This window comes from Typopeltis vanoorti, unplaced genomic scaffold (assembly GCF_054136105.1).
Source record: "Typopeltis vanoorti isolate ZY-2024b unplaced genomic scaffold, IOZ_Tvanoo_1.0 HiC_scaffold_842, whole genome shotgun sequence".
Lineage (NCBI taxonomy): Eukaryota > Metazoa > Arthropoda > Arachnida > Uropygi > Thelyphonidae > Typopeltis > Typopeltis vanoorti.
Window position 1 is genome coordinate 29,564 of NW_028328237.1, and position 27,566 is coordinate 57,129.

Here is a 27,566-nt window from a genome sequence, read left to right on the forward strand (position 1 = left end):
TTGCTAAGATATATCAACCAGGTGTATGTAGCATGGTGCATGGTGCTACTGCTACGTTGGATGAAGAGTTCGAGGTTCATGAAAATGAGGTTGAAGAGCTCTTGCATAACCTGGATAAGAATTTGTCAATAGGGACTGATGGAATATCTGCCCGTTTGATAAAGGAATGTTCAGCTGAATTGGCCAGGCCTTTCACACATTTGTGTAACTTGAGTCTCAGCTCAGGAATGACACCACAGGAATGGAAAGAATGTGTGATAGTTCAATTGCACAAGGGTGTTGCAGAAATTGATGTGTCTAACTACCGACCTGTTAGTAACTCTGGTGTGGTAGTGAAGATTTTAGAGAAGTTGGTAAGAAATCGCATAGAGAAATAGGTAGTCAAGAATTCTATACTCTGCAGGGAACAGCATGGGTTTACTGAAGGAATTTCATATTTTAGCAATTTGCTCATATTTGATAACAATGTTACTGCCAAGTTGGATAAAGGGAATGGATACGTTATGATACTGTTGGATTTTTCTAAGGCATTTGATAGGATACCACACGATAGGCTGTTGTGTAAACTAGAGAATATGGGATTGGAACATAATCTATTGACTTGGATCAGGGAATGGTTGACAGACAGATATCTAACAGTGGTATACAGTGGGTGTGAATCTGCTAGATTTAAAGTAACCAGTGGGGTACCTCAGGGTTCAGTCAATGGGCCATTATTGTTCAATCTATACATTAATGATATCAAGCAGCGTCTATCATCAGATTTGCAATTGTTTGCTGATGATGGGAAGATAGGCAGAACAATCCGGGATGCTACCGATATTCAGCAATTAAAGAATGATTTGAATAGACTTGAAATCTGGGCAAATGAAAATGTCTCTCAGTTTAATGTTAGTAAGTGTAAAGTTATGCACTTTGGGCTGATTAGAGTTCCAGCGGCATATTATATTAGCGGAGTTATGCTACAAGAAACTGAAGAGGAAAGGGATCTTGGTGTATTTGGTGAATAAGAATTTAAAGTTCACAGGTCACATATCAAAAGGTTGCAAATACAACTCAGAGGATAATTGCTATGCTGAAGCGAGCCTTGACATGATTTCTGATTGTCTGTGGAAATACTAATGGCGGTGGTCGGCGGTAGATGGAATAGTTGGAGTAGTTGCAGACAGTTGGTGGATTGATTAATGTAAAGCCCTCCCTCGATGAGTTTTTGGACTCCCTGTAGGTCAGAAATAATAATAGTAACTCCTGCTATGATTCTTCTAACTCTAAATCTGATTACATTTAATTTTATTCAGAATTTTCATTTGTTGAGATAGTATTTGATGAGTAGGATGAGATGTGTAGGAAATTTCGCTTTGAAAAGTTTGCAAATTAGACGGTAGTGCCAGATGTTGTCAAATTCTTTGGCGACGTCACTTCGAATCCTTTGTTGATGTGTTTCAACAATTCGGTAAATTTGATGTGTTATACACTGGCGTTTCCTGAATCCGAAGTGTTATCTGGAATAATTTGTGCATATTCTGCTGCTTCTTGAAGCTGCGAGAAGACTGTGCGTTCTGCAACTCTGTCTATGCAAGAAACTAGGCTGATGAGGAGGTAGTTCTCAGGGAATTGCATTTCTTTCTCCGTCTTGGGAATTAGGAATTAGATGGATTAATCAGATGTGCCGTATTTTTCCGTGTATAAAACGACACTTTTTCTAAAATTTTTAGACCCAAAATTGGGGTCTTCTTATACACAAGGGGGTAACCGGTTGAGAGACCTGCGGTTGCCATGGCGAAATTGCCGGTACCTTGTCTCCGTCAGCATGCTTCTGCCAATGACTAGCCTTCATAACTCTGCCGATTGACGTCTTAATGCCGGATTCTGAATAAACCAGTCAGTATTCTGAAAGCATTCATGCGTGTGCAACTCGTTGACGGGGTAGCGTTTTGGTGTTATTGCGCTGGATTAATACTCCCCGAACAGTCCGTGTGTCGATCCAAAAATTAATGCATTAACAATATTTTGAGCACTAGCGCATAAAAAGACCGAAAAAATATTGTCATATTCTCCAAATTTAAAGTTCAAAGTCATCAATTACACAAAAGAACATGGAAATAAATCTTCAGAGAGAGAGAGTTTGGACCTCCTCCCACTGATTGTATGCTTAGACAGTGGACAAAACAGGAAGAGCAACTACTCAAAAGGCCAAAAAATAAAAGGGCCTTAAGAGGAGACCAGAAAAATGGCCAAAGTTGGAGCAAAGGCTTAAGACTTGGATTATGGAGCAGTGCCAGAGTGGAATATGTGTGTCAATACTCCCCAAGCATATTGAATATGAGGTAAAAAGGTTTGCAATAGAAAAGAACATTATAGATTTCACAGGAAGGAAAATGCTGCTTCAGCTTCCTGATGAGAGAAGGGTTGGCCATGACAACACGAACCAGATTAGACCAGAAAATGCAAGGAACTATTAGTGATGAAAAAAGAAATATGCCGAAACTGAGAGTGATTCATAATTTCTTAGTATGTATCTTAGAAATATTACCAAATTACTAAATATGCTCTGAATATTAAACAAATATCAACTGGGTTCTGTTTTATGATTGAAATATTGATTTCGTAGTTTTGGGTTTGAAAAAGTAGGGTTAGTGTTATTCCCTGGGGCATCTTATACACGGAAAAATACAGTATTTGTTAGATTAACTACAACATTTCTTTGCAGACAGTTTATGTAATAAAAAAGAGTTTCTTTCATGTTTCAGGTTAATTTTTCAGCAGAGAGAGCGAGAGAGACAGTAGTAAAAATGATTGTATTGATTCATAATAGAATATACTGAAGTAACTGCAAAAGTGTATTCATATTTTCACTGATGCTGTATCATAATAAGAATTTCAATGCATCACAGTGATAACATTTACTCATAAAAAATGAATGATATAAATTATAACGGGCACATTTTAAAGGCGTCATGTACAGTATACGCATCCTTATTTAACTCATTGTGCGAGCGAACGCGAGCTTGTACAATGTAGTACACTATGATTTGCTTTTCTTCAAAGTGACGAAAAAAAAAGTTGCTGCACCCATGAATGACTGCTTTTGTTTTCTCATTTTTGTTAAAACTACGATAAAACATAAAGTCAAGTATAATTTACATGGCAACAGTGAAAATTTTCTTGATTATGAAATAATTCTTTCATATTGTAAAACAATTTATTTACTTGCATAAGAAAACACAGATGTTGACATTCGGAAAAATATTGACATCTGATACTCAAACTTTAGTCATATTCATATTTCAGTGTTACGTCATCATGAATCCTGATTTCATATTTGGTGCATTTCGTTTTCAGTTTATAGTGAGAATAATTCAGAAGTAAGTCAGTTTATTTGCTTAAAGTAGTATTATTATGTAATACCAGTACAAATTCAAACAGACAAGACGGACTTCGTCCAAGTGTATAATCAATTCGCGCGACTTGGAAAATTCTTAGACACCAACTGCATTCGGGTCAAACTTTTTAGAAACCCCCCCCTACCAACCACCACCTTCTGATGCCAAAGAAGATACTTCAGACTACCACAGTTATCAATCAAATACATCAGCTGATAACTGGAAGATGTTTTCAGATCCATCTGCCGAATAAAAGAATGCGTATTCTACCCAAAACAGTTACAGACTATCGGAAGCTTACAAAATTTCTTGACAACAGCGACTTGCTAAATTATAATACATTTGCTCTCAATAGTAGAGGGTGCGGGATCTGTTAGTTGTACTTCGCGGAGTAATAGAGTCTATTTCCACAGAAGAAAGTGCAACCTGTTTTCAAAACCAAGGCTTGAACCCAGTTAAAGTTAACAGTATGAATAGAGCAAACAAAATTCTATATCCCTTAATATTAGTTGAAATCTGTAAGGAACAATGACATATATATGATCTGCAAACAGCCTGTGACACGTGGTTATAAAAACAGAATTCCTGAAACATAAAGCCTTCACCACACGATGCCAACGGTTGGGCCACGTTCACATTGTTACGAAGCGGATTATCAATGCATGGAATGCTGGGACCAGCAGGCAACCGTTTCCTGTAACAATCTAAAAATGCAACAGCGAAATATGCTAATTGCTGGAGACCACACCCACTAACTAAGAGCTGTTCTTATTTCACACTTAGCCAGAGATTACATTCTACTTGTAATAAGAATTACTCAACAAAAAAATCCACCACGGGAAACAAGTGCTCTCCCATCAAACTAATGGCAGAGTAGTTGTTTTATTATTCTGAAACAAACTCAGGTAATGCTCTCGGCATTTCTCTATGACTAGCCACAACAGAAGACCCACATCAGCACAGGTTATCAGCTGGAATGACAACGGTTTGAACAATAAAATTTTAGAACTACAGGAAAATGCCACACAAAATCAGCTAGACATCATCGTTATCAAAGAAACTCATCTCCGCCCAGCCGACAAAATCAGAATCATACACTATGTCCCTTTAATTAAGGACAGACCGGATTCTTGATGCGAGGCCACTGCTATATTTATCAGAAAAGATATAAACCAAACTGCAGTTGTTCCTCTCACCAGAAATCTCATAACTGCCGGGATAGAAATTCATAAATTGCAAATTCAGGCAGTTTGAAATATTAGTACATATCCCTCCAAACAAAAAACTTCTTGACTATACACAACAGTAATAATTGCCGATGATCTCAATGCCATGCACAAAATATGTAAGATTGGTTTCTCTAAAATTAACGGCAAAATACTCAACACATTCGCCATCATGAGAAATGGTAGTTAGCGGTCACTCTACTCCGCAGATGCTCTATATGCTGAAAAATATATCACATACCATTACAAATAGTCATTGACCTCAATTGTCACCGTAACTCCATTATACTGTATCTATGCACTGCACATAATTTAGCCGTAAACAGCACTATCGCTATCAACTGTAATCAACTTCCTGCAGCTCTTCAAGAAAATCTCGGATTAGTCCCTTTAATAGCTACAATTGAATAAGAGAATGGAACAAGTTCATTATAAACAAAAGTAATAACAGAACTAAATTCAGTCACCACCGCTATCACACGCACACCAACTAATTGACTTCTCGAAGAAATAAACTAGCTCATCTGGGAGAAAAACCAAATTGTCGTTGCGACAAAACTATGGCCCTGCCTATAATATTTCCTAATATCACCGATTTTATGCCCATGATACAATCATCATAGCATCCGAAATACTCGAAAAGTGTTTGGCGCAGAGACAAGTTTTCATCAGTCCAGAAGAAAGCTCTCCAGTACTCTTCACCAGAAGACGAACAAACCTGATATTATCTGTACTTATGTACGGAAAACGTGTATCCAGGCAAATATCTAGGAGAACAACTAAACAAAGGTTTGCAGTTCAGGATGCAACACATTTCAATACCACAAAAGCCAAGTGGACTGTTGCCCAACTGTACTTCTCTTAAGCAGCAAGATTCTAATTTACAAAACACTGATAAGATCTCTCCTAACATACGCCTCACTAGCCTAGCGACACACCACTGAATGGAATATCAAGAATCTATAAATAATTCAAAATAAATTCCCAGTTAAAAGCTCACAAGGAGGAAGACGAGGGTCCCCACCCAAAACATCTCCACTCTCAACCGGTAATGCAGATAAAGGGATTAAGAATCAAGTATTTAGTCCATCCGTCGAAGAATTTAAGATAATGATATCTATTTAAAATTTGCAGCTTATCGGCATCAGTTTTCGTATATCTTATTCTCAGATACTCCGATATCTACCATTACCTCTCCGTATCTCCAGGTCAAGTGATATGACGAGATTCTATAAAGGTAGAAAGTGGTCTGAGTAGTAACTCTTTGATAAGTCATGGTATTACACACTCCAGAGAAGGAATTATGTAGTGCATTATGGGTTACTAGAACAACTTAATGAAATCTCTCAGTACCATATAAGCAACCGAGTCGTGAAGATATTTATTCGATCTTTTGTTATAAAACGATTGGGAAAATAAGGATGAAAACGTGAATTTCTTATCAAGTCATTTCTTATCAAGCATAACTTGCTGTTTACCTCAAGTACACATCTGATTATCGCGCTTCAATTAATTCCAAGCTATAAAAAATTAATGTATTTCATTATTTAATTATTTTTTAGTTGTTTACATAGAAAATGTATATTTACCAAATAGTGATCGAACCCAACCTAATAATCGACCATTTAAGCCATCTATTCTCAGGTTTGGTGGGGCAACACAGATCGGATGCATATTATGAGAGAGACGAACTGGTTTAGTCAACTTAAGAATAGCAATGTCGTTGGTGTGTACACGAGATTCCTTTTTGTAGTTGGGATGTATTATGATATTGGACACCAGTTCGCTAAACTTACCACTATGCAAGTAAGGCGTAACAAACCTAACTCTCAATTCAGACGGCTGTGATCTGAAACTATTAAAAGAATATTAATCTAGAAAAGAAACCATTTAGAAAACGTTAATATATCAACTCATATTTTGTAATAATATTTTATTTATTTTTTATTCCGATTTGATCTTTAACAGCTATTATTGTGTTACCAGGATAATTCAAGAAAATATAAAACGGGATATCACATTTACAGATCACACACTAATAAATCTAAAATAATAAATTTTTAACATTCGGACATATATATATATATATACAGGGTGTTCGGGATAAATTTGACAGTTTCGTAAGGAAAAAGAAAATCTTCTTTGTATCTATTAAATTTAATGAATTGACAAAAAAACATTACAGGCAGAGTTAATTACAATACTATCAACAAGATTTACTCAAAATAACCACCATTAGCATCGATCACAGCTTCAATTCTGCTTCGGAACCTCGAACAAGCTGATGCTACAGTCTCCCTGGGAAGGGCCGCAAAAACTGTTTTAATTTTATCCATTAACTGGGCTTTTGTATTACTGGAAGTGCGATTGGTGTCTTTTTCAACTGCGCCCCATACAAAATAATCCATGGGGTTAAGGTCTGGGGAGTTTGGAGGCCAAACATTTGGACTGGTGAAGTCGTAGAAATTTTCAGACAACCATTTTTGACTTTTCCCAGAGGTGTGGCAAGGGGCTGAATCCTGCTGCCATACATACGGCCTACCATTGGCTACCCTTGTTATCCAGGGCTTGACTACAGTTAGCAACTCCACGAACAAAGCCCGAATTCCAATGCCAGGGTTCTTCAACACCTGTTCCTGCAGATTTGCGAGGAATTCTGCTGTACGAACGCAATCAGATCGTCTGCTAGGGATCTTTCTTCTTGCTACATCCTCGTAGTCACCATTGCAAGTCTCTAGTTCATGCCTGATTGTTTTTACTGTATTCAGGGAGCATTGGGCAGCAGTCGTAATATCCTTAATTTGATGGCGGGCACGAATCATCATGATACAAGTTATTCTCTTCCATGATTCAGGTGGGTTCCAGCTATCCATCCTTTCTGACATCTTGTATATGAATGAAGTAGGGTCCAAACTTTTAAATGAAGAGAAGTGTGTGTTAATACATGTAACTTACGGAAAAATATAATTAATTATAAATATGTCAAATTTATCCCGAACACCCTGTATATATGTTAAAAATACCAAGTAGTTTTAAACCTGGTTTTACTCCATTTCCCAAGTAAGCAAACAGAAACAGATAAACAAGTCATATTGGCGCCTGCAAGTGATGCAAGTCTAGTTGATCCTACAGGTAGTGCAAGATCAAGGCAACTCGTGGTAAAGGTGGCATAAGCTCTGATCACTAATCTTAATATTTACCCTTAATGCCAAAACACATCTCCAAGGAGGGAATGTATGCTGTTTTGTATTAAAGGAAAGGGGGCCACTTCCCAGACCGGTTTCGACCTTTATTGAGGTCTCATCAGTGGGAGCCAGGCTAGAAATACCAAGATTTAGTAATACAGAGCTTATAAGTATTTTACCAGAACAAGTTACCATAAGAAATATATTAAGTTACCATAAGGTGTTTTAACCTTATGGTAACTTTTAACATTTATTATACCCAAGGTAAAATCTTTTCTACATTTATATCTCCTCCAGAGATTTTTATTTAATAAGGTTAAAACACCTTATGGTAACTTATGCCTTATGCCACCTTTATGCTTATGCCACCTTTACCACGGGTTGCCTTGGTCTTTCACTACCTGTAGGATCAGCTAGACTTGCATCACTTGCAGGTGCAAACATGACTTGTTTGTCTGTTTGCTTACTTGGGAAATGGAGTAAAACCAGGTTTAAAACTACTTGGTATCTTTTAACATTTATTATACCAAGGTAAAATATTTTCTATATATATATATATATATATATATATCCTATATATTGCTGACTGACGGAATGTGCTGCGAATATGCTGAAAAAAAAATTCATCTTCGGTTAAGGATAGACCATCTTCCTTATCTCTATCTTCCTCTTTCTGTAATCTGTTACATTTCTGTCAAATTGGACATTACTTGGAGAAGTGAATGAATCACAGTATAATAAAACTATGTCAAATTTATTAAACTTCAGAGGCTACGACTAACACAACATCGTATCTTTTGAATCAATATAAAACCGTACTACGTAGAAATTCATACATGACCTTTTGTTTGAGGAAAGATTTGTCCAATTACTTGTATATTGTCCTAAATCGCAAGGAGATGTAAGTATTCCTAAAGTTAGAAAATTATTTTATACCCCATCATTGCGAATTAGGACGATGTCGGATTGGTGTCCAGAGCGTTTAGTGTATGCTTTTATCATTCTGGAATTCAGCAGCTACCATGGACATGACAGCAGAGAATCACTGAACTCCTGTGCAGTGGGTTGCATTTAAATACTTGTTTTTCTAGTTACTGAAGATATGATGTGATTCCTACCGCGAAATATCTGTAATATAAAGTAAATATATGTAATCTGTAAAATATCTGTAATGGTAAATGCACTCAACTATTCCAGCTGCTCATCATATTTCTTTATTTCACTACGCGTTATTCTCTCGTCCTATGCTGGATCCGCGTGTTACTTAGATGCGACGACTTGCTAATACACTCCCAATTGACCGGTTGCCTAGTCTGCCGCTGCGGGGGGGATATATTTATCACTGTAGAAGCGTATGTTCACGGGGCCGTTTTGCCTGTTTGCGGGATAAAAATACGGCTGATATACTGGCGGAAAAAACACTACTGCCCGCGCCCATGACCGGCTAACTTAGCTATGCCAGAGGAAGATCATCAAAGTTCCTCACATCTTCGACGGGAGTAGAACCTGGGAAACTACTTCCCCAGGCATAAGGTTGCGAAGCGCAAAGACCCTTGGCTAACCTCCCCGACCCAGCTGCCCAACATACAGTCCTCCCTATATCCTTTTGCCAGAAGGAGCTCAGAAACCTATTGTCTAAATCTGACAAACAAAAGGTTTCCTGGTCCCAATAGCATTCCTCCAATTGTCCTGAAAGTTTGTGTAGCAGTACCGACTCTTCCTATACATACCATCTTAGTCCAATGATGTCTATCCCACACCTTGGCATACATTCGCCTCATTTCTAAGAAGAGCGAAAAATTCACTGTATCTAACCACCACCCAATCTTACTCATCTCAACCCTATCTAAAGTAAAGGAGAAACCCTTCAATTTCCAACTTCTACACTACCAGGAAGGGACCCAGCTATTAAGCGACCACCAGTATGGATCCCTTTGCTGCTAATCATCATGAGATTTACACTCATATTTCGCCCATCTCTGGACAAATGCCATGGAGAAATATATTGAATTTCAAGTGGATGCACTTGATATGTCCAAGGCTTTTGACTGGGTCTGGCACAAAGGCTTACTAAGCAAACTCCTATCATTTGGACTGTCTCAGGACTTCTTCAGGTGGATTTCCAGCTTTCTTTCTGGACGCACACTATGTAGATGGTTCCTTATCCTCTCAAGATCCGACTAATGCTGATCGTTCCACAAGGTCCCGTTCTCTCAACTAATATCGTCTTCCTTCTGTATATCAATGAACTACTTCAGTTGACTTCCAACCCAATACAGAGTTTTGCAGATTACAGAATATTGCATGTCTCTCTTTCATTTGACAAACCCTACTCTACACAATTCTTCAACCTATAGAACATCAACCACCGCTGCTCTGAATTCTGATATCCAAGCGATCGTCGAACTGGTCTCCGATAACCTCGTCGATTTCAATAATAATAAAACCCAGTTCTGTCTTATTTCTCAAAAAAATGACCATTTTCTCCAGTATTATTTTTGATAACACTCAAATGTCCATACAAGATGTGATTTTTCTTCTCAATATCCTCTCCTGGCATAAACACTATGTGTTTATGCCAGTGTTTACACCAATTGCATCTCAGCTTCTAAAAAACTAGGATTTCTCTTTCTTTCGAGACGTTACTTCACCTCTGAACAGCTGTTAACCTTACGCAAACCACAAATCTCCACAACTATCGAATACTGCTCTCAAATTTAGAGTGGGCTCCTGAAAGCTCCATCAAAATGATTGCCTCACTACAGAGGAGGTTAATTAGATTGAATAAGAACTCATCTTTTACCAACCCACTCTCCCCCACTTTAACAGAGATGTTTAGTCTCTGCAATATGTGTATTCTATAAATATTTCAATGGCAAATATTCATCTGAAATAGCATCAAAAATTGCCCCACTCCGTACTAAGCCCACTTACAGTTATCACCGAACATCCTTTCACAGTACAACTTGAAACCCACAGAACAAGTTTCCTTTTTCCTCCCTCCCTGCGTCTGCTGTACTGTGGAACCATCTTTCCCCTGATGTGTTTCCCAAGGAATACAATATGCAGGCATTTAAATCAAATGTAAACAAGTTTCTCCTTTTCAAAAACAAGCTACCCATTACGGTATTATAGGTGAATCAACCAACCTATCATGTAGCTCAACATAAAAAAAAAGCACAAATGATTTGTTATGTAATTAGTTTTCTTTTCTCGCTTTAGTTAATGTGCTTTCATTTGAATATACTATATTAACAGAAATCACGAAAGATAGGATATCTTGTTAATAATGTCCATTATAATTGAGAAATACAGGAAACCTGTCTGGTCTAATGTTCCACAATTAAATTAAGATCACCTTAGAAGCACTGAAATATAACAGTTGCTTTCTTTCAGTTTTAATCTCAAGTAGAATGAAGTCCACATTTATTTTAATTGGACGTAACTTGCTATGGCAAGGAAATAAATATTGTGATTATATAATTTATTACCAGAATATCGGAATAATTTTTCTTTACTAAATTGGTTATACATTTATATTCAGATAACTATATGCATATAATTATCTAATATGAAACAGTAGATAAATAAAATAAAATGCAGCGTATTTTCCACTAAAATAAAAAAATTTCTTACTCTACCACGCAGTGACCTGCAGTAAGGACATGTTTTGTGCTAATCAGAGCTCCTCCACAAAGCAGTCTCTCCTGACCATTCTTCACATCAGCCTAAATAATACGAATAATACAAATGAAAATATCTCTAAAAACAATAACAAAACATTGCACATAATTCGTAAATTGTAATGTGTGCTGTATTTGTTATCGATAGACAATTTCTACTAATGCTGCTATAATAACTTCAAAAACGTTATACAGGTAATTAAGTGGGAGGTAGGATTTTACGAGGAGACATTGGAATGAGCCTACCGAAATTTTCATAGACTTATTTTTTCTCCCGGAAATGTGAATAACGTGCTTTGGTTTTGCTAATATTTATTATAGTTACGGAAAAATTGAACATCAAAACTAGACGAGTTATTACGTTTTCGTATATATTATCATAAAAAAATGTACAATGGAATTTACTTTAGCAGATCCCATTCTTTTCTTTTTTCATAATGGTTTAAAACGTTGTTGTTTGGAACTATAGCCGAAGGAACAGCTGCAAAGCCATTGTATTGTGTTGGTTAATTGTGTGAATTCTTCTTTTGCCTGGTTTGTTTGCGAGAAAAAAGACTATTCTTCCAGAGAAAAGCGCCTTCCCATTTCTAGAAACAGACAGACTAACTCACCTTCGATTTGGTAAAGAAGGCAACCATACCAGGACAGGACATGTTTTACTACGTCTCAAAGTTTTTCTTTTGTCTCTCTCTCTCTCTCTCGCTCTTTCTTTCTTTTCTTCTTTTCTTTCCATTCCTTTAACGGGTGTGTGTGTGTGTGTGTGTGTGTGTTGAAATTTTCAACGCTGATTCATGATCAACGTTTAACTAGAAGTAACCAGTTAATGTATTTTACCAGTTCATTATTATTACATAATACTTCCAGGGAGTCCAATGACTCATCAAGGGAGGGCACCTACTCTAAATCTTTTAGTGTCCGCCACTCCACCAGGGCCCCCTTTGGAAAAATTAAAATATTTCACGGCCCCCTCGAAAGAAAATCGTAATATAGATATACATTATTATAATATTTATTGTATTTATATTCAATACAAAACATACACAGCGAATATTGCAAATATCAGATGCAAATATTACATTTTAAACATCTTACATACACATTTCACAAGGCACATTATCTCATATTTTTATATAGATAGATATATTGTTATTGTACATTGGCGGTACAAGCACATGAAACGTAAGACGATTAGTAATAAAGAAAGAATTAAAAACAAAAAAAGAACTTTAATAACAGTTTAATGTGATGGATGTGTTTCAATTCTGCTACACCAATATCAGGTGCAATATTTGAAACTGCAATTCTTAGATTTCTGCTTTGAAATGAAACTTATATGAATAAGCATATATTTACTGATATTCATTAAGGGCGTAATACGCAGGAAACAAAATTTGTGAACCAATGTGTGATTTTGTTCCTTAAAATATAAAAAAATAACAAAAAAGAAATAATAAAAATTAAATACGTTTCTTTTAAGACAAAAAAATCTACTTAGTTCTTAAAAGATTTTAAATTTGTTTTCATTATTTCAGGCCTCCCCCTCACCAAAACCTACGGCTCTCTCTCTCTCTAACCTTCACCTGCGGCTGATTCTTATTCTCACACATGAAATCTTTTCTTAAAGTGTCGATGTTTCTCATATAGTTGTGAGACACGTTTGTGTAAAAAATACCCTGAATAGAACAAACCGATTATGACATTTTGAATGGTATTTTTAAAGGAGTAACATGAACATTGTTTGTTGATTTATAATATTTCAACATTTAAAAGCCAAAAATAGTTTTCTTGTATTATAAAAATAATATTTTCCAAAACATTTTTAAGGTAATAAGGATTATTATTTTTTTTTTCAAAAAAAATACTTCTGTTGTAAGGTTTCTCTCCTCTTTCCAATAAGGTTTAATGGAGGCCACTTCAGCTCCAACTTTTTTGACAATCGATGGCCCATTTTAATATTCACCCTTAGCAGCCACTGATAGCTGTTCCAAAAATATCAAGATCCAAAGATATCCGGGAAGTGCAAAGTGCGTCAGACATCTTCCATCATGTCGCCGTCGCTAACCCTAACACTGTATATTGTTTTCCGAAATAAGTATATATGTACCGGGTGAGCCAAAAGTCACAGAAAAAGTAAAAATTCAATAATTCGAAAAGTATAGACAATAGCACGATGCGGTTTACACATAAATGCACAGAAAGACATGGGATTTTTTTTTTAATAACGAAAAATTTTATTGCCAGAATAGTTACATTTATCACCGACAGGTGGCACTGTAGCGGTCCCGGAGCTGCTACATGTCACTACTTAAACCGTAAGGTACGTAAATTTCAGATGTAGTGAATACTGAAGTTACATTTGCCACCGATAGGTGGCAAATGTAACTATTCTTGTAATAAATTTTTTCGTTATTAAAAAAAATCCCATGCATTCTGTGCATTTTTATGAAAACCGCATCGTTATACTGTCTATACTTTTCGAATTATTGAATTTTTACTTTTTCTGTTACTTTTGGATATAAATATATATATATATATATATATATATATATATATATATATATATATATATTAGGATAACCAAGTTATTTTATAAACTTGGTTATTTTAACTCCTAATCCCAAGTATGCAAACAATTAAGTTTGCGCCTGAAACAACGTTCAAGTCTAAAGATGGTACAACACCAGGGCAACCCATTGTAAAGGTGGGTAAACTCTGATCACTATTCTTAGTATTTTCCCATAATATAAAGCACATCTCACTAGAAGATGTGTTCTGCAATGCATTATGGGTGGGATCACTACCCAGACCGGTTTCAACCTTTTTTGAGGTGTCCTCAGTGAGTAGCTAGACCCTAAAGGTAAAGTTGATAAGGCTCCGTATTACTATAACCTTGGTATTTAGGGTCTAGCTACTCACTGAAGATACCTCAAAAAAGGTTGAAACCGGTCTGGGTAGTGACCCCACCCATAATGCATTGCAGTATACATCTTCTAGTGAGATGTGCTTTACATTATGGGAAAATACTAAAAATAGTGATCAGAGCTTTACCCACCTTTACAATGAGTTGCCCTGGTGTTGTACCATCTTTAGACTTAAACTATGTTTCAGGCGCAAAGTTAAGTTTATAAAATAACTTGGTTATTCTAATATAAAATCTCCCCAAGGTAAAAAATTGATTATATTTATATATATATATAAATAACTTTCGAAGTTTAAAACTCGAATTTCCTAGAAGAAAACTAAACCAAAAAAAATTCTGTACTCATAACTAGAATCGATCTTGAAAGGGTTTTTCTTCCAAAGCCTAGCACAATGGTAACAGGACTTGTTTAAGAGCCCTCAGTGATGAATAAACTTAGTAGAAAGAACTCGGTTAATTTCGAAAAGTTAGGGACAGAAATGATCACAGCGATATAGTTGCTTAAATATACACATGCTGTTTAGCTTTGAAATTTGTTTAAGCACCTGCACTGAAAAATTACAACCGGAAGAACGATGGAACAGTGTGCCGTTCCGTTGAAAAAGTCCTGATTTGGATTCTGATCGTGACGAGAGGAAACTTTATACCTACTACTTCAATAGAAGGTGAGTTAGTTGATCTCATAATGAGGAAGAATGATTTTTGTCCCAAAAATTCGGATTTTTCATCCCACATTCAAGCAAATCGGACATAATATAATTTGACATCACCAATCTTCCCCTCCCCATGATATTTTACAGAATAAGAGAATGCAGATAGTAGATTTGAGTAATATAGTCCGTGTTTTATGCGAATGTTGTCTTCCCACAATAAATCGATAGAATCAGTGGAGGTTTCTCGTAATAAACTGATGTTAATTAAGGTCTGTTAAGAACTGGAAATGGTTTAGAAGAATTTCTTATCAATTACTCATACCATAAGAATAGTAACAGAGTGATTAGAACCATTTTTCTAATAATAAAATTAATAATAATAATAATAATAATAACAATAATCTTTCCTTACCATCCATGGATATCTGTGGAGTGGATTAAAATATTTGTGTCTGGGATTTGTGTCTTCATCTGCAATTTCCATTCCGCATTCTAATGTATACATAAAATTTGAAATAATTTCAGCAGACAACAGACAAAATGTGACTAAAATATTTTAATATTCATGTGTTCACGTTAACACCAATAAACTGTTTGTCTAGTAATTTAGTCTCTTGTTTTAAATGAATAAATTTAAGGTTTTTTAAGTAATTATGACGCATGAAGGAAAAAAATAATTACAAGTATAAAAATATATTCCTGTACTTACCGCAATAAGGAATCGGTGGTGCAACTGGGGGAGTCTCTTCTGTAATTGAAAGAAAACCAAGTAAAATATTATACTGAAGTATTATGTTTAGAAATAATCAAGTGCATATGTGCTACGTCCAGGAACGGACTCAGGATTTAATCTTGGGGGGGGGGGGCTGAGTTAAGTATACGATTTGAGAATACACACTATGCATTGCATAAGACCTATGACTGACCATCTACAGTGATCGCCAATCCATGATACCCATGATCTCCTTTATTCTCGCACGGGCAAACGAAGTAGCGCTCGGTCCGACAGAGCAATACTTCGTTCGCCTCGAGTTCAACAGTGGTCGTGATTCCAGAGAGCTAATGGGTATTTCCATGTTATGACTGCTAATTCATAAATAGTGTAGAAATAAAAGACACGACAAAATATAAATTTCAAAAAAATAATTTTATTTAGGAAGACATTTTCGGAATTAATTTAGCTTATTTCTCTATGCAACTTCCAGTAAAAATGCCATTTTTACTGGAAATTGCTTGATGTTTTGCTTCATAATTGCTTTCGTCCCTCTCTCTCTCTCTCTCTCACACACGTACACACACTTTTTATGCATATAGGTTAGAACTCCTTAACAGCAGTTGTCTCAGATTACTGCAATTAGTTATATGTTTTTAACCCCAAAAGCGAATATCGTCAACATCACGAATAACGCAATGAATAAAATAAAAAAAAAATTAATGGCGAAGTTTCTGAAAATTTCATACATAAAGACTATTGTTTACTTATTAAAGGCTAACTAGTGACATGTGCATAGCACATCAGGAATATTAAGTCTTTATCACTGTTTTTACACATTGAAAATGGAAATGAGTTCAAAATCTTCATAAAGAAAATTGAGGGGGGGGCGGAGGCGTTTTCTCCCATATCGAATTGCTTTGCCATTTTCGGCAGTCAGGATTGAAATTGTGTTCCGATTATTTGAGATGCATAAATGCCAACTTTTGATCCATACTTCTTTTGAAAATCACCCACTCCAAAATCAAATGGTCATTTTAATCATCCAAATACCATCCATTCTGTAGCAATAGTTTTATTTTTTTATCCTTGTGAATGACATAAAAAAGTTTCTCATCAGTGAGGCGTTCAGTGAATCCTCAAACTTTTGTGATGGAATGATTTGCTCCACCATACCATCAGGAAAGTTCAAGGCCTCACCGAGCTCAACATCACCCTGCATGCACATGTCCCTCTCTGTGTACAGTCCTCCATTCATACGCAATTCAACACGGCCATTTCGTTGGTACAAATTTTATCGTTATTCAGGAACATCCACTGAAACCATGGAAATTATTTAAAGAATTGCAACTATAATTAGATGAGAAAAAGTAAATGCTTTAAATAATTACCTTCTGTATTCAAGAACATTGTAAATTGACATCAAGCTTATCAAAGATAAAGAAATCTCTCTCTCTCTCTCTTCCATTTACTAATTATTTACCTGCTATATTAGGTGGAATGTTGTTGCAGGGAGGGTCATTTTCGGTATGTTGTTTAATCCATGAATAGTACATGGAAACTCTACTATACACTCCTGGGTATCCTGTGTAGCCTTCTTTTAAACAGCTTTTTCCCCTGATTAGTATTCCAGCAAGGTACCATTTTTCTGCACTCTTAATTATCAGTGGTTGACCATATTCTACCTAAATTCATGGATGAAAAGGTCACAATTAGGATTAATTTTCAAAGTGAACAGCAGTTCTGATGATAGTGCCAATATTAAAATATTAGCATATGACAAATATCCAATTTCATACAAGAGTATAATCTAGATGAAATCAGAGTTTTTAGTGTTAAAAAGACAGTAATGCACAAATTACGCCAATTTCTTTACAGCAATTGGAGTAATTTCTGTAAAGAGACTGTAAGATACTCTTTGAAATCAGAGTATCTTACAGATGCTTGAAACTTGCAAATAGATAGAAAACTATAATCTGAAGATGATTTTATCTTCAAATGTTGAACTGTTGCCTTGCTTACTACACAAGAAAAGCAAATGATCTTTTCTCTCCATAGCAGGATTTCTAGTTTATCTGTTCACTGACTAATGCGCACGTTGTACTAATATGCCATAAGTCGCCAACATTCATAGGTGGGTAATAAACAAAATGTGAAAAAAAGTGGTTTTTAACAAATCACATTTCTCATTCAGCGAGTAAAAATAGTTCGGAATTATCACACTTTAATTTAAACGCAAAATTTTGCTGATAATAACGATGGTTTGGTCTCGTTGTTCTTCCCATAATATTCACAGTGATCTTAAATACAAACGAATAATCAACATACAGTATTCCACTATCATAAATGCTCCAGGATAGAGGAAGAGAAGAAATATATCACTTGGATTGCTCTTTTTCTGGTAAAAATACAAAACATTATTTCTCAAAAAAAGAACTGCAGCACCATCAGGAGCGTTGAGAGAAGGAAGCAGGAGAATAAGAAAGGAAGGTTTTTTTTTTGCGAACTACAATGTTCGTTGCTGCATATTTAGTGATGTAGAAAAAATGTACATATCTACCAATAATTGTACGGCCACCCCTGTTATTTGAAGTTATGGAACATTCCAGATTTGTTAATAAAACATAAACAGATGTGAAGATAGCAGGAAGCAAAATTTCATCGTAGCAGTTAAATGCAGGTTGATGGGAAACGGGACGTGAACTAAGTGATTTCAAGAGAGACAGGTGTCATCGTGGGATGTCACATTGGTGGCATGTCCATACGCGCCATTGCTGCTCAACTGGAGCATCCAAAATCAACGGAAGGCAATATGATCAACAAATCGAGACGTTCATCACTACTGCAGGAAAATATCCTGGGCAGCCGCGGAAAATGACTGATTAGGACAGAATAGCGTTAAAACGGGGGTTGCAAGCAAAAACTGGCTACAGTTGACGCAGATCATCCGTGATGAGTTCCAGAGCGCGAGTAAAACCACGAAAGCACTGATACTGTACAAAAGAACTTCGATTTAGTTTCCACGGACGAGCAGCAGCACATAAGCCGGACATCTAAACAAAAAAACAAGGCTTCTCGTCTGGCCTACTGCAAAGACCGTGTGACCGGGACAGTTGACCAGTTCACAAATATGTCATTCAGTGGAACTCCCTGCTCTGGATCGATTAATCAAGATTCGCCAGTTTCCAGTCTGATGGCAGGATGTGGGTGCAGACGCAGCTGATGGGCACTCTTTACCACAATGTATTGTACCCACAGTAGAGTTTGCTTATGAGGTTTATTGGTGTGGAGTGTATTCAGCTGGATTGAAGTGGGACTACTGATCGTTGTCCATAGTTTCATGAAAGCAACTCAGTGCCTTGACATTCTGGATAATAAGTGCTGCCTACACTGTGTAGGTTTTATGGAATGGGCACATGTTATTGTCAGGACGACAATGTCCCATTCCATAAAGCTGCAGCTGTTATGGAATGGTATGAAGAGATGGATGTTAAACGATTGCCTTGCATGCGCACAGTCCTGACCTCAACCCAATCGAATACCTATGGAACAAATTTGAGCGGTGATTGAGGTCCAGAGCAGCAAGTTCTCGATGTGTCGTTGAACTCAGTGCTGTTTTAATGGAGGAATGGAGAAATATTCCACCTGATTCCTGCCACACATTGGTGAAAAGCCTCCTTCAAAGGTAGCTGAGGCCAATGGTGGAGATACCCGATATTTGCGTTAGCCTGCAGGTATCAGTTGTAAATCACTAAAGTGTTCGGACAGATATCGGTAAATAGTGTAGAGTGATAACCCACTACAATTATGAATTACGATGGTTAGGTAACAGATATGCATTTAGAGAAAATGAATGCCAGAGATGATTTTCCTGTCATCAACTTCGATGTATTTCATTTCTCTTCTTTTCCTAAGAAGAGAAGAGAAATGTATCCATTTCTGTTCTCTGAGGTGTCCAAACCTGTTGATTGAAGAGTAGGTGTGCCCACTCAGCCTGCCCAGCTTGGTATATATTATTATGATGGGTATTTTCATGGAGTCAGTGGACTCATCGCGGGAGTCCCGAACTCTCAAAACAATATCTATCATATCTCTTCTTGAATTCATTTACAGATGAAGAACTCACAACCGAGTCAGGGAATGCATTTCACTTACTCACCACCCTCCAAGAGAAACACCTCGTTCTCACATCCTTGTTAAACACACTTTTCCTTAATTTCGAGGGATGACCTCTTGTTCTTCCATCACTATGACACAGTTGAAATATTTTCCTTACAGCAATCTTATAAACATCTTTCAGTAATTTAAATGTTTCTATCATATCCTCTCTTCTCTGCCTTTCAATCAACCTCTTCAGTCCACAAGTTCTCAATCTATGAATGTAGGGAGCATTTTTTACATCACTATCCAACTTAGGAACTCTCCCGTGAATAATCTCCATCACTTCATTGTCTCCAAGGAATCCAGGTGACCAGACTTTTGCACAGTAATCCAAATGTGGAAGTATCAATGCCTTATAAAGGGGAATAATAACCTCTTTATCTCTGGATGTTTGTGTGTTCCTCAATAACCAAGTAATCCAATGTGCAATTTTGGACACCTTAGTAATGTGTCCTCTGATCTACATCTCCCTATCCACCAACAACCCAAATACGTAACCTACTCAATCTCATGGAGTACCGTTCCATCAGTGTAGTACACAGCTAGTAATCATTTAATCCTAAAATGCATAACCAGTACAGAAACGAGGTTATAAAACGCCTGTGGGAAGTGTCTAACTTGCACTCCCTAACCAAAATTGACAAATGACAAAAATTTTGAAAAATTTAAATATAACAAGTCAAATTTTTCTAAATGAAATTTGTTAAATACTTGCTATCAATTCCATCAACATGAGTTGCAGTGTGTTGTAGAATTTGTCGGTCTAAAGCGGGGTCTTGCCGAAATTTAAAAATACAATATAAAATAGCTGACTTTTATATCTATTTATTTATTTTAAATTTTTACATTTTTTGTTTTGAGCCGCAAACTTAATTGCTCCCCTGGCGGAGCCTCTTTCTCCACTCCCTCGTTACGGCACTGTGCATAACGTTTCACTTTTCCACAATGACTTGACATCCATTATCTTTTGCCCATTTTGCGAGCTTATTTATATCATCCTGCAAACTGTTAACATCAGGTTGATGTTTTATTGCGCTACCCAACTTTGCATAATCAGCTAACAACTGAATATGTCCCTCTAAGCCATTTCCTATATCATTTGTGTAAAAATTAAACAATAATGGCCCAAGAACAGAGCCTGAAGCACATCACTAAATACCTGCCCCATCCTGGACTCTGCTACTCCATACACCACTTTCTGTTATCTCCCCTGAGCCATTCTCGTACTAATATCACCAGTTTAGTATTCGTCCATATGTACTCCAATTTGCGCAACAGTATTCCATGGGGTTTCCAGTGAAAAGCCATAGCAATATTCAGAAGTACCCTGTGCAGGCATTTGCCCAACTCAGATGTCATTCTATTATAAAAAGTTAATAAATTGCTAAGACAGGATCGGCCTTTGACAAAACCATGTTGGCCCCTATGGAGTATCATATTGATCCACCCATTCTTGAATTCTGTTTCTAACCAACTTTTCAAATACTCTTACCATCACTCGCGAGATGGTGATTCGTCTGTAATGAACTACCGTAGTTTTAGAGTCACGTTTATGCAAAGGATTGACTTTTCCTTCTTTCCACTCCCCATATAGGACTACTAATAGTGGTCTTGATTAGATTCGCTAATGGAAATGTATGGAATCATGACGACTAGATCCTAGACGAATGCTCTGGACAACTGGCTGACATACATTGAAAATATCTTAAGGGGTATTTAAACTTGGGCTTTCAACTCGGCAACATTCCACTGCCATTGCCAGTCATTTCGATATCACATTTGATATCGAAATGACTGGCATCATCAAAATTGTTCTAAACCTGATATAATAATCATGTAGAGGTGGCAGGGGATTTCCTGCCGGAAAATCTAGCCAACAATGTCGAAATTTTAAACTATCAAAACAACCATACCAGCTAGAAGAACGCGAGCAGTTAAAAAAGCCATAATGCACTGTCCCAGAAGCCTAAACTAATTCGGCTGTAATTCCAAAGAAACAACGAACTCCATATAGAATAATCATGCGATGAACTAGAATGCGAAATGAAAGAACAGGCAAGGAGTTATCTTCCGTACTCTAACTTGGTAATGTTTTCAAGGGTGTGTGTGTGTGTGTGTGTGTGTGTGTGTGTGTGTGTGCTCTTCGCTCGTGTGCAAAATAATCCTCCTCTTCATTGCACTTCATGTGCCATCTGTAGTTCCATATATATTCCTTTGATAATATTTCTTGCACAGTACCTTTATTGTTAGAAGGTACTGTGGAAGAAATAGTAGTGTTACTACATTAGCAATCATCTATACATTTAGATCGTGCGATGCGCGAAATAAAATTAAAAATAAATACTTTTTGTGAAGAATCATTTTGTTTTAGAATGCTGCATGACTAAAAAAAATGATACAGTAAATTTTTCTCCTGTCCCTTACTGTGGCAAATGAACCTCCCACATCATTCACGTTTTAGCTAGTTGTATTTTGAATCATTCTATAATTTGATGAGATGAATCACCTCGTGCCAAATTTCTAAAAGTTTATCATTTCGTTTCACAAAATTCCCCACTAAATTAAATACTTCTGCATCTATGTTTTTCTTAAAAATTCTTTCAGCTAATTAAATATTTAATTTTTTCCCCTTACCTGACAATCACCTTTACGCCAATCTCCTCCTGCACACATTCTACTTTCAGTCATATACGTGCCATATCTTTTCTCACACTCGGCGTTCGGAAGTACTGGTAAATCGACTTCTTGGAGAATCGGGCTATTAAGATCTAAAATAAAAGGTACGATTTTTCAGGAAAACAGACACATATAATTTTGTTGTTTATTTTAAACATACGGTTAAACGAGGTGGACTAAATAAATGTAGACTGTGGAATGTTAATTTCCATTATCGGTGTGAGAAACTCTAGCGTCCACCACTTTTTAACTGATAACCCAGAGGTTTTCAACTGCTAATGCTAATGTTGGTTGACTAGCAATCTCCACAAGAATTTGGAGTTCAGTTCTTAACTTTGTAACATGTCTACCCATACAAAATTTTGTCGGACCACTTAGTAAATTGCCTTCCTAAATAACCCATTTACAACTATTTCTGCAAAAATATATATATATATATCTATTTCTATTATTTTTGGAATAATTATCAAGCCGACACCGAACAAGTAGATAAACCACTGGCCACACAGATTAAATATATCACTCTAGGGTAATTGGTAATTAGAAACACACTTAAAATGAAAATTAGAATAAGTTATACCCAACTTAATTTTGTAAATAACGGGAGCATATTAACTGATATCTTTCTTTGTAGATAATATATTAACTATCTCTGATATCTTTATTCGTAGTTATTATTAACATTAACACCAAAAAATCTTTTTTGTTATTAATTCTGACAGCAATCTTGCTTTGTATTTTTTACATAAAAAATATAGTTGTGATGTATCAACATAACTAGATGTTAAGAGTGACGGATAGAGGGCGCTCGGCCCATTTCCTTGTGAGCTTTTAACGGTTGCTGATGATGTCGCTGCTAGAATGGATTTCGATTCTTCTGTATTTAATGTAGTATCCAGGAGTGTAGTCGGCAGTCTAATGGATTAGTTGGTTCCAGTGATTGTCGGTAGTCATGATAAACTTTTCAGAAGCAGTTGCTTTTTGGAAGGATGCTATGTCTGATATCTTCGCATGGCGATGCAACCGGCTATTCGTGACGAACCAGGGAGTGTTCAGCGGCATCCTTGAGGTATTTATTTTGGATTATTTATAGCTTCTTGATATTGTTTACAGTGGTATTCCCCCAGGCTGGTGAGGCGTAGGGTAGGGGAGGTCTTACCAATGTTTTGTAAAAGTAGAATATTGTTGTTCATGTTTAGGTGACTATTTTTGTTTAAGAAAGAATGGAGTTGGGTAGCTTTGGTGATGAAGAAATCTGTGTGCATCCTGAAGTGCAGGATTTATATAGTTTATCTCTTAAATATTTGGCAGCGGTTTACCATGGTGTAGATTTTCCGAACATCTGTAGAGCTCTATGGTGTTTCCTCGTCTTCTGGTGAAAAGCCCTCCCTCGATGAGTCTTTGGACTCCCTGGAGGTCACAAATAATATTAATAAATCCTACTGTGATTCTTCTTACTCAAAATCTGATTTCATTCATTTTTACTCAGAATTTGCATTTGTTGAGAATGGATTTGATGAGTAGAATGAGATGTGTAGGAAATTTCGCTTGGAAAAGTTTGTAAATTAGACGGTATTGCCAGATCTTGTCGAATTCTTTGGTGACGTCGCTTCGAATCCTTTGTTGAAGTGTTTCAACAATTCGGTAAATCTGATGTGTTATAGAATGGCCTTTCCTGAATTGGAAGTGTTATCTGGAATAATTTCTGCATTTTCTGCTGCTTCTTGAAGCTGCGAGAGGACTGAGCGTTCTGCGACTCTGTCTATGCAATAAACTAGGCTGATGAGGAGGTAGTTCTCAGGGAATTGCATTTCTTTCTACGGCTTCGGAATTAGGAATCAGATGGATTAATGAGATGTGCCGTGTTTTTCCGTGCATAAGACGATAATTTTTTCTAAAATTTTTAGAACAAAAATTGGGGTCTTCTTATGCACAAGGGGGTAACCGGTTGAGAGAGCTGAGTTTGCCGTGGCGAAACTGCCGTTACCTTGTCTCCGCGAACAGGCTTCTGCCAATGACTAGCCTTCATTAACTATGTGGAATGATGTCATTAATGGCTTATTCTGAAAAAACCAATCAGAACTCTGAAAGCATTCATATGTGTGCAACTCGTTGGCCGTGTTAGCGTTTTGGTGTTATTGCACAGAATTAATACTCCCCGAACAGTCTCCATGTGTCGATCCAAAAGTTAGTGCATTAAAAATGTATTTTGAGCACTAGCTCATAAAAAGACCGAAAAAAACTATTGTCATATTCTTCAAAATTAAAGTTAAAAGTCATCAATTACACAAAAGAATATGAAAATAAAGCTTCAGAGAGACAGTTTGGACCTCCTCCTACTGAGTTTATGATTAAACAGTGGAACAAACACGAAGAACAACTACTCAAGATGCAAAAAAAGAAGAGAGCCTTAAGAGGAGACCAGCAAAATGGCCAAAGTTGGAGCAGAGGCTTAAGACTTGGATTATAGAGCAGTGCCAAAGGGCGATATGTGTGTCAATACTCCACAAGCATATTGAATATGAGGTAAAAAGGTTTGCAAGAGAATTGAACATTATTGATTTCACAGGATGGAATATGGTGCTTAAGCTTCATGAGGAGGAAAGGGTTGGCCATGACAACACAAACCAGATTAGAGCAGAAAATGGCAGGAACTGATAGTGATGAAAAAAAGTGATATGTCCGGAACTGAGATTGATTCATAATTTCTTAGTATGTATCTTAGAAATATTGCCAAATTACTAAATATGATCTGAATATTAAAAAAATGTCAACTGGGTTCTGTTTTATGATTAAAATATTGATTTCTTAATTTTGGATTCGAAAAATTATCGTTAGTCGAACACACTGGGGAGTCTTATACACGGAAAATGCGGTATTTTTTAGATTAACTACACATTTCTTTGTAGATAGTTTATGTAATAAAAAATATTTTCTTTCACGTTTCAGGTTAATTTTTCAACAGAGAGAGAGAGTGAGAGAGAGAGAGAGAGAGATAGAGGGCAGTAAAAAAAGATTTTATTGATTCATAATATAATACTGTCGTAACTGCAAAACGTGTATTCATATTTTCATTGATGCTGTATCATAGCAAGAATTTCAACGCATCACAGTGATTACTCATAAAAGAGAAATACGATAAATCCTAACCGGCAACATTTTAAAGGCGGCCTATACAGTATACGCATCCTTATTTAAATCAGAGTGAGATCGAACATGAGTTTGTACGATGTAATACACTGTGATTTGCTTTTTTTGAAAGCAAAAAAAAGTTGCTACACCCATGAATCACTGCTTTTGTTTTCTCATTTTTGTTAAAACTACGATAAAACATGATGTCAAGTATAATTTACATGGCAATAGTGAAAATTTTCTTGATTATGAAATAATTCTTTAATATTCTAAAAGAATTTATTTATTTACATAAGAAAGCACAAAATTTGAAATTCGAATAAATATTGCTATCTGATACTCAAACTTTAGACATATTCATATTTTAGTGTTACGTCATCATGAATCCTGATTTCATATTTGTGTGCATTTCGTTTTCAGTTTATAGTGAGAATAATTCAGAAGTAAGTCAGTTTATTTGCTTAAAGTAGTATTATTATGTAATACCAGTACAAAATCAAACAAACGAGATGGATTTCGTCCAAGTGTTTAATCAATTCGCGCGACTCGGAAAATTCTTAGACACCAACTGCATTCAGGTCAAACTTTATGGAAAATCCCTCCCCTCTACAACCACCACCTTTTGATGCCAAAGAAGATACCTCAGACTACAACAGTTACTAATCATTTTCATCAGCTGATAACTGGAAGATGTTTTCAGATCCATCTGTCGAATAAAAGAATGCATATTCTACCCAAAACAGTTATTTGACTATCGGGAGCTTACAAAATTTCTTGACAATAGCAACTTACTAAATTATAATACATTTGCTCTAAATAGTGTGTCTGCTTGGCAAGGTAGAGGAATCTGTTAGCTGTACTTCGTGGAGATATAGAGTCTATTTCCACAGAAGAAATTTCAACCTGTCTTCAAAACAAAGACTTGAACCCAGATAAAGTTAGCAGTATGAATAGAGCAAACAAAATTCTATATCCCCTAATATTATTTGAAATCAGTAAGGTGCAACGACGTATATATGATCTACAAACAGCCTGTGACACGTGGTTATAAAAACAGAAATCCTGAAACATATAACCTTCGCCACAAGATGCAAACGATTGGGTCACGTTCAGCGTTGTTGCAAAGTGGATTATCAATGCATGAAATGCTGAGTCAAGCAGGCGACCGTCTCTTGCAAAAAACCCAAAAACCCAACAGCGAAATGTGCTACTTGTGGAATACCACGCCCACTAACTAGAGGCTGTTCATATTTCACACTTAGCCAGAGATCTCTATCTACGTGCAATAAGAATTACTCAACAAAATAATCCACCACGGGACACAAGTGCTCTGCCATCAAGCTGATGGGGGAGAAGTTGGTTTATTATTCTGATGCTCACTCGGATAATGCTCTCGGAATTTCCCTATGACTAGCCACAGCACAAGACCCACATCAATACAGATTATCAGCTTGAATGCCAGCGGATTGAACAATAAAATATTAGAACTAAAGGAATACACCACACAAAATCAGGTAGACATCATCCTCATCAAAGAAATTCATCTCCGCTCAGCCAACAAACTCAGAATCAGTCACTACATCCATTTCCTTAAGGACAGACTGAATTCGCGATGCGGAGCCACTGTCATATTTATCAGAAAAGATATAAACCAAAATACAATTGCCGTTCCTCTCCCCAAAATCTTCAAAACCGCCGGGATAGAAATTCATAAAATGCAAATTCAGGCATCCTGAAAATCTTAATACATTTTCCCTCTAACTCAAATCCGTTTTCAATAAACACAACTATAATAATTGCCTCTGATCGTGCCTTGCACAAAAACTTGAAGATTG

At 36.4% G+C, this 27,566-nt stretch overlaps 1 protein-coding gene across 1 annotated transcript in view; it reads right to left on the reverse strand.

Annotated features, from left to right (window-relative positions):
- The window catches only part of LOC150092066 (proclotting enzyme-like), a 43,020-nt gene that overhangs the window by 9,558 nt on the left and 5,896 nt on the right, over nucleotides 1-27,566 (reverse strand). Inside the window, exons 4-9 of the mRNA XM_090415337.1 lie at nucleotides 22,558-22,691; nucleotides 17,246-17,447; nucleotides 15,760-15,798; nucleotides 15,463-15,542; nucleotides 11,431-11,522; nucleotides 6,199-6,464 (exon numbers count right to left, since the gene is read on the reverse strand). Of these exons, the coding sequence (XP_090271463.1) occupies nucleotides 6,199-6,464; nucleotides 11,431-11,522; nucleotides 15,463-15,542; nucleotides 15,760-15,798; nucleotides 17,246-17,447; nucleotides 22,558-22,691 (813 nt within the window). The remainder of the gene's footprint in view (nucleotides 1-6,198; nucleotides 6,465-11,430; nucleotides 11,523-15,462; nucleotides 15,543-15,759; nucleotides 15,799-17,245; nucleotides 17,448-22,557; nucleotides 22,692-27,566) is intronic.